The sequence below is a fragment of the Cervus canadensis genome, chromosome 13, assembly GCF_019320065.1.
Source record: "Cervus canadensis isolate Bull #8, Minnesota chromosome 13, ASM1932006v1, whole genome shotgun sequence".
In the NCBI taxonomy this organism is placed as follows: Eukaryota; Metazoa; Chordata; class Mammalia; order Artiodactyla; family Cervidae; genus Cervus; species Cervus canadensis.
In genome coordinates, this window is record NC_057398.1 from 50,900,937 (window position 1) to 50,918,229 (window position 17,293).

At 36.7% G+C, this 17,293-nt stretch overlaps 1 protein-coding gene across 1 annotated transcript in view; it reads right to left on the reverse strand.

The window, feature by feature from the left end:
- Positions 1-17,293, reverse strand: part of DNAH14 (dynein axonemal heavy chain 14) — a 394,377-nt gene that overhangs the window by 368,979 nt on the left and 8,105 nt on the right. Inside the window, exons 2-5 of the mRNA XM_043484666.1 lie at positions 15,577-15,704; positions 4,597-4,727; positions 1,896-2,048; positions 733-845 (exon numbers count right to left, since the gene is read on the reverse strand). Coding sequence (XP_043340601.1) covers positions 733-845; positions 1,896-2,048; positions 4,597-4,727; positions 15,577-15,704 — 525 coding nt within the window. The remainder of the gene's footprint in view (positions 1-732; positions 846-1,895; positions 2,049-4,596; positions 4,728-15,576; positions 15,705-17,293) is intronic.

The window sequence follows — 17,293 nt, forward strand, 5'->3', positions numbered from 1 at the left end:
CTTAAATTAAAAAGTTCCCCACCTCCCTAATTCTGTTTTACTTTCCTTCATACCATTTCATCTCCAGCTGACATGTTATGTTTTCATGTTTCTTTTTATTATTTCTCATGCACTATAATCTGGGCTTCCCTGGTGACTCAGACAGCAAAGAATTTGCCCGCAATGTGGGAGACCCATGTTGGATCCATCAGTTGGGAAGATTCCCTGGGGAAGGGAATGGCAACTCACTCCAGTATTCTTGCCTGGAGAATTCCATGGAAGAGGAGCCCAGAGGGCTACAGTCCATGGAGTCACAAACAGTCATACATGACTGAGCAACTAACACAAACACACACACACTATAATCTACATTCTTTTGAGAGTAAGACAATTGCTTGGTTTGTTCAATACATTATTCCCAGCATCTAGAATAATGTCTGGTTCTTAGCAGACTTTCATAAATATTCATTTAATGAATAAATGCATGAAATCAAAAGGTAAGTTAATTATAATTTAAGTTTGCTTGAATATAAAATATCCTTTTCTTAAAGTATTTATCCCAAAAGGTTAAGAGTTTTAATACATAAATGAGTACATTTCTCTTATCTAAAAAATTGTTATGATGTACATTATTTCCTCTATAATTCCCCACATATATTGCATTACTGTAGTAGAACCCAAATGTTATCCAGGCAACTGCAATTTCACCAAGATCACACTACAAATAATTGGTTTCATGTTCATTCATCTCACCGAAAATTGGAAAATATCTTGAATTGTTGTAATAAATAGTAAAATCTTCTTTCTAGTAGCCATTCCAAAGTAGGTATAAGTTCGATTTCTTCTTCAGCACCTATTTTAGTAACCTGCATATATAAAGGACAAAACATGACTCAACTTTCTTAAAAAAACATGCACTATATTCAAGAAATTACAAAAAGCTATATTTGGCTCATAGCTAGCTGCCTTTATAGTAAGCTTTTTCTAGATCTGACCTCCACCACTTCATCTACTCTCAAACTTGATTTCCCTTCACAAGTAACTATTGCTTTGAATCTCATAATTTTTACATTTTCTATAAAATATTTATGAACTTAATTTGAGCTACATGGATGCAACAGTTTCTAAGTACAAAATAATCCCAATCTCCAGATAATCCTATTTTGACATTCAAAAAACAAGATATGCTTCCTCTCTTCCCAAGAGTATCTCTCCCCCATCTAAATGTAATATTTTCTTAAATTTCTTTCACAAATAAAAGTTGCCTATATAAGCACATACGCATTTATGTGCATGTTTTTATTTATATAGAAGTGGTTCATTCCACTTTCAGTTGATAATACATGTTTGAGGTATTTCCATATCTGCACAGTCTATACTTCATTTAGATACGGTCCTGCGCATGTACATGTTAAGAGTTTAGTTAGGAGAACGAAAGGGCAGAAAAAGTCAGACAGACATTAAACAAATCATGGAAACAAGTTAATTGGTACTTACAACTTGTGGTAAATATCAAAGTTTTCTCTAAGAGTATAATAGGGAAATTTCTAGATCTGGGAATGAAGTTTCTGAAAAATCTGAGAAAACACTCTATTTTTATTATTACAATACTCACTCTACCAGCAAATGCCTGTTTTCTAGTTCTTCCTTTAATAAACTACACTAAATATTAAAAAAGCACCTGAGGGGTAAAAAAAAAATTCTTAAAACTGAATTCTCAAACATAAAATTCTACAAAAAAGAAAAAAAGTCACTATTAAATAACTCTCTCAAGGAGGCTCTTAAAACATAAACTGTTACTCAAATGACCACGTTTGTCTGAAACCCCAGAAGATGAATTTGTCTAATTATGTTATAAAATGAATAATTTTTCCACTATGATTCTGAAATTTTTAAAAATCCCTTGTAAATATTACCTTTGAGATAAATGAAGCAGTAATAATCCAAAATTCTTTGCAATGTCTAGCTCTGTGGGCAGAGACTACATGAAGATCATATGGATTATAAAGAGCTTTAGAATTTTTTCGAAGGAGGCAATATACAAATTCTCCATCATCTTTCAAAGGTTCCTGAGGTTGGAAAAGATGTAATTAACTTGACCAAATTAAGTAATAAAATGGTTAAACAGATTATTCAATAAGCTGAAACAATTTTAACATAGATTAAAATAAGAAGGGAACCCAAAGTCAATGCTCTGTGACAACCTCAAGGGATGGCGTGGGGAAGGAAGTGAGGGGGTGTTCAACAGGGAGGGGACACATGTACACCTACAGTCAATTCATTCTGATGTACCACAGAAACTATCACAGTATTGTAATTATCCTCAAATTAAAAATAAATAAATAAAAAAGAATAGTATCACTGAATGAAGCTAACATTAAATAGTGTCTAATCAAAGCTCAATAAAATCACTCTTCTTAAAGATTGAAGGTATTTAATTTTCATTCTCATACATAATGTGGTGATAAAACATCCATGAAAATTGATCTATATACTTACTAACATAGGCTTATTAACCTGAAGAATTTGATGATACACCTAGTGTTTCACATACATTATCTTTACAGTTTTCTCTTAAAGTTGAGATTAAAGCTTGATTATTTTAATCTCATTTAAATTGATATAGAAATTAATTATTTTGAGAAGTTAGGTAATTTGAGAAAAGTCAGAAAGTAGCAAAGTAAGCATTTGAATACAACTCTGATTCTAAATCCACATTCTGAGCTATTGCAATATACTAAACATTACTTCCTTACTTACCTGGCATTTTTGAGAAATCAGTCATTCTACATTAAGAAAAAGTTTTAAATGAAATTTATTTCAGTTTTGAAACTTTTAACTGCTGACAAAAATTCTACATGAAAGTTAATCAGTCTTTTTTAAAAGTTAAATTTTATTATAAAAAGCATTTAGTAACTGAACAATTTCTAACTACTGTAATTTAAAATCTTAGATCCAGTTTTATTTAAAAAATTTTTTTTTCTTCTTTGAAGACACTGTTCTCAATTGTCTCAGCTGTTTTTTTTTCCTTCTTATTTTGACATCTGATATAATGTGCTCTTAAAAACCTTAATAAACAACCTTAAAAACTGTAAATGAGATAATAAACTCTGGGTGACGACTTCTATAGTACATGAACTTTGTTATAGTTATTTGACTACTTGAGGCATTTCTACTCTAAATTACATATCCAAAAAGTTAAGGGTACTAGAAATTTAGTGTAGACACAATTATTCTAAGTGGCTCATATATGTAATTAAATAATCTAATTACAGAAGCAGAATAATAATATATTCCAATTATTCCTTTTCAATTAATAACAAGTGTTACTTTTTATATTCTCAATCCTTTCTCCACATACAAATGAAATATATCCTATTAGAGAGTCCATAGAGAGCTTATGATAGTAAACTCATGTACAGCTATGTTTTTTTAAACTACCATGCCCACTATCTGCCAGATACCATGCCACAAGCATTATCTCATTGAATTTTCACAGCTCTGTACAGTAAGCACTACTATTTCCACTTCGAGGTCCAAGATACTAAAGCTCAGGGAAGTTAGTGTATAGAGATTCATAGTGAGTGTATAGAGATTCAAAACTAGGTGAATCTGATTCCATCATGCATGTATTTTACATTAATGCTGCCTATGAACAATAATCAAAAGACCATTTATCCTCATGGGAACAGTCTAGAGCAGGGATCAGAAACCTATGGCTAAGTCCAGATGTCCAATTCTTAAATAATTTTTTTTTAATTCAGCCATGCTCATTTGTTTATACACTGCCTATCACTACTGTTTCACTACAATGACAGAATTAAGTAACTAGAACAGAAATCATATAGTCTGAAAAGCTTAAAATGTTTATTATCTGGGTCTTTCCAAATAAATTTTGCTTACCCTTGGTCTAGAACATTGGTTCTCAACTGTGCATCAGAATCACCCAGAAAGCTTAATAAAATACAGACTTCTGGGCTCCAACTTTAGAGTTTTAGATTCAGAAAGTCAAGAGTGAAGATGAAAATACATGTTTCTAATATTCTGCAAGCTATTCTGGTGCTGCTTGCCTGGGGGTTGCACTTTGAGAATTCCTGAACTAAAAGTAGGAAGAGATGATCCTATTCCATCTTAGATCATTTGTCATAAAGGAGGTCACAGGAGGAAGATAGCTTCTACCTTTAGCCATGTGACCTTGGACAAGATAAAATCTCTCTGAGGAGGCTGCTGGGTAAGAAAAAAATACAAAAGGTAAGAAAATAGAGAAGAGGAGACAGAAAACCAGTACCAGGAGCAGGAGAGTAAGAAGGACAGAATGCTACAAAGTATTAATACATCAGGATTTCTTTGTAAATCACAAAAAACTAATCAACAGGAACACAAGAATAGATTCAAATTTCAGGGAGATGTCTTATCTGTTCATCAGTCTTTAAATAAGTGAAATGAAGTTACATCAAACATTTTTTGTAAGCAATTACCATAAAACAATGATTGCAATTTGATTAGTGTAATGATGTCTGATTTTGATAGACTATCTAAAATGAAGGAAACAAAGATTTACATATAGTTTTTAAATTTTAATTTTTATACTAAAAATTGAATAAAATAGAATAATACCTTTAGAAGTATTTTCTGAGTTGCAGTTTTGAAACATCTGTATTCCAAACTGTGCTGTGGTAATACTGTTTGCCAACCAAGTTTTTCTCTTAGTCTAATAATATGACGTATCACATCATCATCATTTGGTACTAGTTTAGAAGGTAAAAAAATCCAATATCCAATGTAAGTGCAAATATGGACATTACTTAAGGATAATGTTAAATATTTATACATAGAGAAAAAATTAAATGGTAACATACTTAAAATTTACACGAACATTATATAATTGAAAGAAAATCCAGCTTAAAATTCAATTTTAACAGAAGCTGGAAAGGAGGAATAATATTTTTCTGTTTAAGAAAGATATTTCAAAAGACAATTTCACAATTACACAGACAATTAGCGAGAGAAGATACCAGGCACAGGAGCTAGTTGGAGTGTTTTCTTAGGTGGAGGCAACAGGATCAGAAAAGTAGGGATGGCTAAGTGAGATGGAAAGAATTCTTCCTAGAATTCATCCAACAGACACCTCTCAGACCTTATCCTTCTTGAAATCTTAGCAGCTGACAATTCTCTTCTTCTTAAAACATTCTCTTTTCTTGGTTTTTATTCACCATGCTTTATATATTATTCTCTTAGCACTTAAAAGCCATGCTGACAAAACTTACAATGCTAAGAAGTAGTTCAAGATATCTGGTCCTCCAGAAATCACAAACACAGTTTCTTTGCTAAGAATTAAATGATACTTCAGCTATTGTATACAACAGTGTCAGGACTAGAATAAGGGATTTCATGGCCCTAAAAATAACCTTTCCTCTTATAATATTTTGTTTCCTAGGCATCTAACTTATTTCACCCTAGTCTGAGCCTTGTAAGTTGCTTATACATGGATATACATTAAGAATAAGAATACTTTATATCTAACATTAGTTATAAAACAGAGAAAGGGAGGCACTGAAAATTAGTAAGGAGATGACACAAATTATGTATGTCCAATCAAGAGGATATATAATATTACATACTTAGATATGAACATATTATACGTATCTGTAGAAACCAAAGTAATGTGGTGTTGGAATAGGAAAAGCAAAACAGGTCAGTAGAACAGATTCAGTTCAGCTCAGTCGCTCAGTCGTGTCCAACTCTTTGCAATCCCATGAACTGCAGCACGCCAGGCCTCCCTGTCCATCACCAACTCCTGGAGTTTACCCAAACTAATGTCCATTGAGTTAGTGATGCCATCTAACCATCTCATCCTCTGTCGTCCCCTTCTCCTCCTGCCCTCAATCTTTCCCAGCATCAGGGTTTTTTCAAATGAGTCAGTTCTTCGCATCAGGTGGTCAAAGTATTGGAGTTTCAGCTTCAGCATCAGTTCTTTCAATGAACACCCAGGACTGATCTCCTTTAGGATGGACTGGTTGGATCTCCTTGCAGTCCAAGAGACTCTCAAGAGTCTTCTCCAATACCACAGTTCAAAAGCATCAGTTCTTCAGCGTTCAGCTTTCTTTATAGTCCAACTTTCACATCCATACATGACCACTGGAAAAACCATAGCCTTGAGTAGATGGACCTTTGTTGACAAAGTAATGTCTCTGCTTTTTACTATGCTGTCTAGGTTGGTCATAACTTTCCTTCCAAGGAGTAAGCGTCTTTAATTTCATGGCTGCAATCACCATCTGCAGTGATTTTGGAGCCCAAGAAAATAAAGTCAGCCACTGTTTCCACTGTTTCCCCATCTATTTGCCATGAAGTGATGAGACCAGATGCCATGATTTTTGTTTTCTGAATGTTGAGCTTTAAGCCAACTTTTTCATTCTCCTCTTTCACTTTCATCAAGAAGCTCTTTAGTTCCTCTTCACTTTCTGCCATAAGGGTGGTGTCATCTGCATATCTGAGGTTATTGATATTTCTCCCGGCAATCTTGATTCCAGCTTGTGCTTCATCCAGCCCAGCGTTTCTCATGATATACTCTGCATATAAGTTACATAAGCAGGGTGACAATATACAGCCTTGATGTACTCCTTTTCCTATTTGGAACCAGTCTGTTGTTCCATGTCCAGTTCTAACTGTTACTTCCTGACCTGCATACAGGTTTCTCAAGAGGCAGGTCAGGTGGTCTGGTAGAACAGATTAGGGTACACAAAAGTGAAAGTGAAAGTGAAGTCGTGTCCAACTCTTTGCGACCCCGTGGACTGTAGCCTACCAGGCTCCTCGGTCCATGGAATTTTCCAGGCAAGAGTACTGGAGTGGGTTGCCATTTCCTTCTCCAGGGGATCTTCCCAACCCAGGGATCGAACCTGGGTCTTCCGCACTGCAGGCAGATGCTTTACCATATGAGCCACCAGGGAAGCCCCAGAGTAGACATATTTATAAAAGACAACCTGGTATAGTCAAAGCTTTGGTTTTTCCAGTAATCATGTATGGATGTGAAAGTTGGACCATAAAGAAAGTTGAGCACTGAAGGATTGATGCTTTTGAATTGTGGTGTTGGAGAAGATTCTTGAGAGTCCCTTGGATAGCAAGGAGATCCAACCAGTCAATCCTAAAGGAAATCAACCTTGAACATTCATTGGAAGGATGATGCTGAAGCTGAAGCTCTGATATTTTGGCCACCTGATGGGCTTACTGGAAAAGACCCTGATGCTGGGGAAAACTGAGGGCAGGAGGAGAAGGGGATGAAAAAGGATGAGATGGCTGGATGGTATCACAGACTCAATGGACATGAGTTTGACAGGCTCCGTGAGTTGGTGATGGACAGGGAAGCATGTTGTGCTGTAGTCCATGGGGTCACAAAGGGTTGAACATGATTGAGCAACTGAACAACAACATTTAGTTAAAAAGGTGTTATTTCAAATCAATGGAGGAATGATTATAAATCATAATGGAAAATGGTTAGCCATTTGGAAAAGTACGAGGTTATATGCAAGCATAAATTATAGATGGATTAGAGAAGTAAATGCTGAAAAGCAAATTTCAGATGTGTTAGAAGAAAATATGTGAGACCATGTCTATAAACTTGGGGTAGCGAAAGTTTCCTGGAAAATAATCAAAGCATGTTAAAAAGAAAACAATAATAAATTTGACTTCCACAAACAGCAATTTACACAGAAGAAAAGTCATCATAAACAAAATTAAAATATAATTAACATACTGACAGAAAATATTTATAACCTATATAAGACCAGAGATCAATATACCAAATATTTAAAGACTTCTGCCCAATCAATAAGAAATAAACATTTTGATAAAAAGATGAGCAAATAATTTACAGGAAAAGACAAATGGCCAGTTAAAAATGTTCAGCTTTATTAGTAAAGCAGGGAGTTGTTCTCACCAATCGGACTAGCAAAAAATTAAAAGCTGGGATATCAACTGCTGGAAAAAGTAATCCTTTTATGCAAGAATGTAAAAGTATAAATTAATATATTCATTATTGATGGTGATATGGCTGATTTAATAGATATAATAGAGATTGTTGGGAAATGGAAGTAATTCAGGACAAATAAAAAATAATGATTTTCCAGAATATGTAGTAAGTTTAATGAATATCTTTCAAAAAGCTGGGAAAAGTGTCTTTCTAATAAGAGTCAGATTTAATGAAAAAATCATAGATATTTACTAAAAACAGACAGTATATTATATATTTAACATTGGAATGTGATGCACTTCCCTAAGTACGCTAGGTGTATAGTCTAATCCAAGACAGTAATTCTTTATCTCAGAAGCATGAGGAGACTGGTCTATAATCCACCTTCACAATCAGTTAAGAATATAGGGAGTTCTAGCTTAAGATGAGGAAGATGCTGAACCTCTTCCCATGGACACATCTGAATTTGGAGCAATTTCTTCTAAATGACTGATACATGTGGAACAATTTCCTCTGGAAATTTCCTTTGGCAGAGGAACAACATCATATTGGACAAAGGAGAAGATAGCCACATTAAGGTGGGTAGAGAGGCTGAGATAACAATCTTGTCTAAAACCCCACTCCTGGCACAGCAACCTAAACCCACAACCCAAAATCTGAAACTCAAAATCTGAAGCATTTCCCTGAAAAGCAAAGGTTTTGAATCTCACATTGGGCACCCCAACTTTAAGACCTGCTCCTAAGGGATGAGCGCCCCCCCAAATCTAGCTTTGAAAACTGGCAAGGCTTGTGTTCACAAGACCCACAAGAGTGTAGTGATCTGAGAAATGGCTCTTAAAGGGTTTGTGCACTGGACTCACCCATGCAGAAACATAGCTCAGAGGCAGCTGATTACACTCAGACTTTAAGGGAAAGAGGTTCATTTGCATGTACTAAAGGGTTGGCCTGAGAGGCAGGCATCTAATTTAATGCACACATTAAGAGCCTGCTGGAGCACTCTCCAGGGACAGAGACTGGTGGACACCATCTTTAGACTCTTCCTCTGCTTGCCCTAGCTGTCAGGCACTATTTGGGAGCCCTCGCTTTGACCCACTACAGCCAGTGATCACCTCTGCCACATTCCAGAGTACCAGTATCTCCCAGAAGAGAGCCCTTACATGCTTCTGGTGCCCTAATTTTTAAAGCTACTACCCAGGGGATGCCTTTTGATCATCTGGCTCTGGAGGATAAAGGGAGTTTGAGTTCCTGGTTCCATGGGGCTGTAAAGATCAAAGAGACAGCTTTTGGCTGGCTACTACCCCTAAGGCATTGCACAGACAGCAGACTGAAACACACGCCCAGTATCTCTGTGAAAGAGGTCCATTTGTTTGTTCAGGGGCATTGGCCTGAGAGGCAGGTTTCTGGTTTGACACATGCCTAGTGGCCTAAGGAAGTGCTCTCTCTCTGCCTTGCTCTAGCTGTTGGTATCTCCCAAATAGGAACTGACAACTTGTCTGGCACCCCAATTTTTGCAGCTGCGGCCAGGAGACACCTCTACATGGCCAGGGATCATGCGACCAGCAGAGCTATGCTCATGGAGCGCACAGGACTATAACCAATAGGAAAAGCGTTCTTAAACAGCTACCACCTCCAGGGTACATCAAGAGGCAACAGACCCAGGGGCTCAGCCTCCACAGCTCACTACTACCTCCCAGAAGTGAGTTTACACACTAGCTGGGGCCTCAATTTTCGTGACTACCATGCAGGAACAACCATGGGACATACACTTGTAGTCTCATATATCTGAATATTTTAAGAACTGCTTCCTGAGAGTCTGGCTTTCAATCAGCCTAAAATTAGGTTCTGACTGAGATGCTCCCCTTTGGACTGACAGGTCTTGGCACAGCTTCAACTACTTGGAGCTATTAAAAACATAATAGGCTGCTTGGACAATCACAAAGATTTGAGAGGCAACCAAGATCTAGGGCAGGGTTGAACAACAAGGTGTATTTCCTACATGAGGCCACTATTTCAAGACATGGAGACATGGTTGTTTCATCTATTACATAGAAACCAAAACAGAAAGTCAATAAAAATGAAGAAACAAAGGACTATACTCCAAATAAAATAAAATCTCAGGAAAAATCTTAATAAATTGGAGGTAAATAATTTACCTGTAAAAGAGTTCAGAGTAATGGCCATAGAGAGCCTCACCAAATCAGAAGAATCAATGAATACAGTGAGAACTTCAAAAAAGAGAAAGACAATAAAAGTAACAAACTGAAGTCATATAGATTCAAGAGATTAGATCTGATAGACAGAGTGCCTGAAGAACTAAGGACAGAGGTTCATGACACTGTACAGGAGGCAGTGAACAAGACCATCCCCAAGAAAAAGAAATGTAAAAAGTCAAAATAATTGTCTGATGAGGCCTTACAAATAGCTGAGAAAAGAAGAGAAGCTAAAGGCAAAGGAGAAAAGGAAAGATACACCCATTTGAATGCAGAGTTCCAAAGTATAGCAAGGAAAGATAAGAAAGCCTTTCTCAGTGATCAATGCAAAGAAATAGAGAAATACAATAGAATGGGAAAGACTAGAGATCTCTTCCAAAAAATCAGATACACCAAGGGAACATTTCATGCAAAGATGAGCACAATAAAGGACAGAAATGGTGTGGACCTAACAGAAGCAGAAGAGATTAAGAAGAGGTGGCAAGAATACACAGAACTATACAAAAAAGATCTTCATGACCCAGATAAACACAATGGTGTGAACACTCACCTAGAGCCAGACATTCTGGAGTGAGAAGTTGAGTGGGCCTTAGGAAACATCATGACAGACAAAGCTAGGGGACATGATGGAATTCCAGTTGAGCTATTTAAAATCCTAAAAGACGATGCTGTGAAAGCACTGCACTCTATATGCCAGCAAATTTGGAAAACTCAGCAGTGGCCACAGGATGGGAAAAGGTCCGTTTTCATTCCAATCCCAAAGAAAGGCAATGCCAAAGAATGCTCAAACTACTGCACAATTGCACTCATCTGACACACTAGTAAAGTAGTGCTCAAAATTCCCCAAGCCAGGCTTCAACGGTATGTGAACCGTGAACTTCCAAATGTTCAAGCTGGATTTAGAAAAGGCAGAGGAACCAGAGATCAAATTACCAATATCTGCTGGATCATCGAAAAAGCAAGAGAGTTCCAGGAAAAAAAAAATCTACTTTTGCTTTATTGACTATGTCAAAGCCTTTGACTGTGTGGATCACAACAAACTATGAAAAATTCTTCAAGAGATGGGAATACCAGACCACCTTACCTGCCTCCTGAGAAATCTGTATGCAGGTCAAGAAGCAACAGTTAGAACTGGACATGGAACAACAGACTGGTTCCAAATCAGGAAGGAGTACGTCAAGGCTGTAAATTGTCACCCTGTTTATTTAACTTATATGCAGAGTACATCATGAGAAATGCTGGGCTGGAAGAAGCACAAGCTGGAATCAAGATTGCTGGGAGAAATATCAATAACCTCAGATATGCAGATGACATCATGCTGATGGCAGAAAGCAAAGAAGAACTAAAAAGCCTCTTGATGAAAGTGAGAGAGTAGAGTGAAGAAGTTGGCTTAAAGCTCAACATTCAGAAAACTAAGATCATGGCATCTGGTCCCATCACTTCATGGCAAATAGATGGGGAAACAATGGAAACAGTGAGAGACTTTATTTTCTTAGGCTCCAAAATCACTGCAGATGGTGACTGCAGTCATGATATTAAAAGACGCTTGCTCCTTGGAGAAAAGCTATGACCAACCTAGGCAGCATATTAAAAAGCAGAGACATTTCTTTATCAACAAAGGTTCATCTAGTCGAAGCTATGGTTTTTTCCAGTAGTCATGTATGGATGTGAGAGCTGGACTATAAAGAAAGCTGAGCACCGAAGAATTGATGCTTTAGAACTATGGTGTTGGAGAAGACTCTTGAGAGTCCCTTGGACTGCAAGGAGATCCAACCAATCCATCCTAAAGGAACTCAGTCCTGAATATTCATTGGAAGGACTGATGATGAAGCTGAAACTCCAATACTTTGGCCACCTGATGTGAAGAACCGACTCATTAGAAAAGACCCTGATGCTGGGAAAGATTGAAGGCAGGAGGAAAAGGGGATGACAGAGGATGAGGTGGCTGGATTGCATCACCGATGTGATGGAGATGAGTCTGAGTAGGCTCCAGGAGTGAAGGACAGGGAAGCCTGGCGTGCTGCAGCCCATGAGGTCGAAAAGAGTCAGACATGACTGAGTGACTGACCTGACTGAAGTCACAAAGCTGAAAAATACAATAATTGAACTGAAAAATACACTAACAGGGTTCAACAACAGTCTAGATGAAGCAGAAGTAAGGGTCAGTGACCTCAAAGAAAAGACAATGGATCCTATCAAAATCAGAGCAGAAAAAACAATAGATGTCCTTGAAAGTGAAAAGAGAGAGAAAAGCCCATAAAAATAATTTGAAGAAATAATGGCTGAAAACTTCCCTAACTCAGGACAGGAAACATAGATTCAGATTCAGGAAAACCAGAGGATTCCAAGTAAGATTAACCCAGAGTTCCACACCAAGACATACTATAATTAAAATGTCAAATGTTAAAGACAAGGAAAAACCTTAAAAGAATCAAGAGAAAACAATCTGTTATGCACAAAGGACTACAAACAGATTTTTCAGCAGAAACTCTGCAGACCAGAAGAGAATTGGACAGAATATTCAAAATGCTGAAAGAAAAAACTTCCAACCAAGAATACTCGACAAAGTTATCATTCAGAACTGAAGAAAACAGAGCTTCCCAAAAAAGGAAGAGCAAGGAAAAAGTTCATCATCACTAAACTGGCCTTAAAGGAAATGTTAAAGGGACTTAGCTGAAAAGGGTACTAATTAGTATCAAGAAAACAGATAAAAGAATAAATCTCACCAGAAAGGTAAATATAAAGTAAATGTCGTGGATTAATCAATTATAAAGGTAGTATGAAGGTCAAGCATTACCAGGTCTCACTAGTGAAAAAGAACCTGCCTACCAATACAAGAGACATAGGAGACACAGATTCAATCCCTGGATAAGGAAGACACCCTGGAGGAGGGCATGGCAACCCACTCCAGTCTTCTACCTGGAAAACCCCATGGCCACAGGAGCCTGGCAAGCTGCAGGCAATCGGGTCACGATGAGTCAGACCCGAAACAACTGAAGTGACTTAGCAACGCAGGCACACACGCAACAGTTAATGATTACTTTTTAAATGTAAATGGACTAAATTTACCGATTAATTAGGAGACACAGAGAGGGTGAACAGATTAAAAAAAAAAAAGACTCATTTGTTTGCTGCCTACAAGAGATTTACTTCAGAAAAAAGGATATTCACAGATTGAAAGTGAAGGATGGAAAAAAGATACTCCATGTAAATGGAAAAGAGGGCTGCAGTAGTTATACTTGTATCAGACAAAAGAGACTTCAGAACAAAGACCATAATAAAAGACAAAGGCCATTATATAATGATAAAAGGAAGATATAACAGGAAGATATAACATTTAGAAATGTATATGCATCCCACAGAGGAACACAGCAAAGGTATATAAAGCAAATATTAACAGGAAGAGCCTGGCAGTGTCACAAAGACTTGGACATGACTGAGCAACTAAAACTTTTACTTCACTTCACATCCTCCATACAGAAAATCAATATGGAAACAGTGAATTTAAATAACACATTAGATCAGAAGAACTTAATATACAAAAAGCATTCTATCCAAAAGGAGAATATACATTGTTCTCCAGAGCACACGGAGACAGTAACAGAGTAGCACTGTGCCTATTATAATTTGCTTTAAAAATTATAAAATCTTAACGTGTATTATATTCAGATAGTGAGTACATGAATAGCTGTTATCATCTCTACTTTTTCTGTGTAAAAATTTTCAAAAATATTTTTAAAAATTCTAAGTACTTAAGTCTTTAGCAGTCTGTTTTCATGGATTTATAGAAGCTAAGTGAGGAGAGCAAATTAAATAAATGTCATCATTAAAGGATTAGATTGTTTTTATTTATCTGGCAGTCATTAAGCCTAAATTATTACATTCTTACACTGATACCAAGTTCAAAACACTAAAGAACAATGTAATAATATATTCAATGCTAAGAATTCATAATTCGTAGCAACAGTGACTGTATTTGTTGCAGTGAGATCCACTACTAGATGTCTAAATGCACTACAATTTACATTTAAATTGTGGTTTAAATTTAAACCACAATTTTAGTGGTTTAAAGCCACCTACATTTCTGTGGGTCAGGAGTCTGGATATGGCTTAACTCAGTCCTCTATTAGTTTGCAATCAAGGTATTAGCGGGGGTTGGATTCTCATTTGGAGGTTCAGATGGGAAAGGATCAGCTTCCAGACTGTTGGTATAGAATTCATTTCCTTATAGCTGTAGAAGTAGCAGCTTACTTCTTTGAAACCAGAAGAGGAGAAAGACTCATGAAGTCTGCTAGCAAGAGGGTTACATAATGTAATATAATCACAGAAGGAACAGCCCATTGCCTTTTTCATATTCTACTGATGAGAAGCAGTCACAGGTCTTGCCCACTCTCAAGGGGAAAGGATTAGACAAGGGCATGAATACCACCACATCCATGCAGGTTTTGTCCAGTCTCAGGCATTTATAATTTTGAGGATTTTCTTTTAAAAAAATGAAGCCTATATAAGTGAGAGACTCTGAAGTCTAAACTTCAATAGTTTTATGATAAATCTTCCTCGGACCACAGTATTTCAGTGAAAAATAGAAGAGTGTACTTTGCCCTATAAAACTTAAAATATTAATACAAATAAAAATTTCAGCTACAGAGAAGCACAAACTGGAAAATGTTAGTGGAAGAAAATCCTTTTAAATGAATTTTTCACTTGGGGATTTAAACTAAGTTGGACAAAGGCATAAAATCATTAAATATGATGATACCATCAAGTTTTAATAAAAGAATAAAGCAAAACCACACTATTTTATCTTATTTATAGTTATACATCAAAACCTTCAGAGACTATTTTTGATTAAAAACAATCATTGAACAGTCTGTCAATTTTTAATCTAGTGATATTTTAGGTTTTCAAACAGAATTCTTAAACATTTAAGGAATTCTTTTAAAAGGATTTTAAAATTTATATTCAAAATTTAAAAATTATTTAAGCAACCAAACACATAAAATTCAGTAAACTGTTTCCTCTAAAATCTGTGTTAGACTTTTCTGGTGGTCCGTTGGTTAAGAATCAGCCTGCCAATGCAGGAGACACAGGTTTGATTCCTGGTCTGGAAAGATTCCACATGCTGCAGAGCAACTAACCCCACGCTCCACAACTACTGAAGCCCGTGAGCCCTAGAGCCCATGCTCCACAAGAGAAGCCACTGCAATGAGAAGCCCACACTCCACAACAAAGACTAGCCCCTGCTCGCCACAACTAGAGAAAGCCTGCGAGCAGCAAGGAAGACCCAGTGCAACCAAATATAACTAAAATATTAAAAACTAAATAAATAAAATAAAAAGTATACAACATAAGCACACAAAACCACAGAGTAATTTTTTAAAGTGTAGTGTCTTCTAAACAAGCTGGGTCAGTATCTCATACCTGTTCTATCATATGAAGTAAGTCTTTTTTTCCTAACGTTTGGACAAGCATGAGTTTGATCCTTTTCCTTTGATTTCTCTTTCTTCTTACCCGGTAATGGTTCTGAAGTAAGTACATCTTGTTGAATTCTAATTGCTTGAAGGTAATCTAAAAATAAAACCATTATTAATTGAATAATCTGCATGAGCTATAAATAATACCACATAATTCCACATACCAACCAACATAGCTGATCATTACGTCATAGTATTTGAGAGCACAGAATGAGTCAAACTGTGACTTTACCACTACCAGTTTTGTGATTTACCTTCTAATTATCAGTCTGCTTTACTTTACTCACCTTTGAATTGAAGATTGTTACTGTGAGAACCTCAGAGGTTTGTTACAAGGGTCAAATTATTATATTTAATATGCTTAAAGTACATAGTAAGTGGTTACTAAGGTAAATGTTAATGATCTTATTATTACAACAAGCCTTTTAAATATGAATCCTCCTGTGAAATAAATACATACAAAACCCTTTTATTAACTGTAATTTAATAACTAAGCCTAAAAAATGTATAGATACAAATGCTGAAAAGTAACATAGGGCCTGGTGGCTCAGATGGTAAAAGAATCTACCTGCAATACAGGAGACCTGGGTTCAATCCCTGGGTAGGGAAGATCCCCTGGAGAAGGGAATGGCAACCTACTCTAGTTTTGTTATTTTCTAACACTGAATTAACATGCAACCCCCTCAAGTAGTGGCTGTTTATACACCATTACCTCATATACCTCAAGATTAGAAAGTGGCTTGTTTTCCTCCTTGCTCCTCATTCACCACTTCCAAATCATTACAATTTGCCCTTTAAAAAAATCCTACTCCTCTGAAGCTCAAGCCTTTTTGTTATATCATATTCTTCCATTTTTCATTGACATCCACCAATTATCTGGTCACCCAATTAATCTGGAACCCTGGCTCCAGGGATGGCTTACTTACTCCATATTAAATCCGTCATCATTCTAGAAGATTTTGGTGATACGTGCTCAGTCGTGTCCAGCTCTTTGTGACACCATGGACTGTAGCTCACCAGGCCCCTCTGTCCATGGGACTTTTCAGGCAAGAATACTGGAGTGGGTTGCCATTTCCTCCTCCAGGGGATCTTCCCCGACCAAGGGATCAAACTCACGTCTCTCATATCTTCTGCACTAGAGATGGATTCTTTACCACTACACCACGTGGGAAGCCCCCTAGAAACTTTACTGTTCATGAATTAAGACCTGTCTGATATCATGCTCCTATCTCCCAATTTCTAGACAACCTCTCATATCTTAGTTGAGTTAGTCCACTTCAACTTACCACCACCAAGATTATATCCTTAAGTTTGCCATCACTGGCCTTTATCCTTCCAGCTTGTTTATTACTCCCAACATCACCATTCTTTGACCTCCTCAGTACTTCCAGTTCACTGTTCCATTACTTTTTTACAATCCATCAACCTTCTTTTCTTTTTTTTCACTTTTCCCTTTATCCAGTTGAGGCTGTCTTTCAACAAAACTCTTGTCAATATCCTAAACTTTCCCTTTCTTTTGGTCTCTCCTATATTGCTGAACACCAGAGCTGGATGAACCCAACTCTATATGCCCTCTGTGCGTACATCTGCACAATTATTTTTCTGGTTAACTTACTCTTCTGGCTTTTCAACAGCTATTTCAGACTTTCTCCATGCTCCCTGAA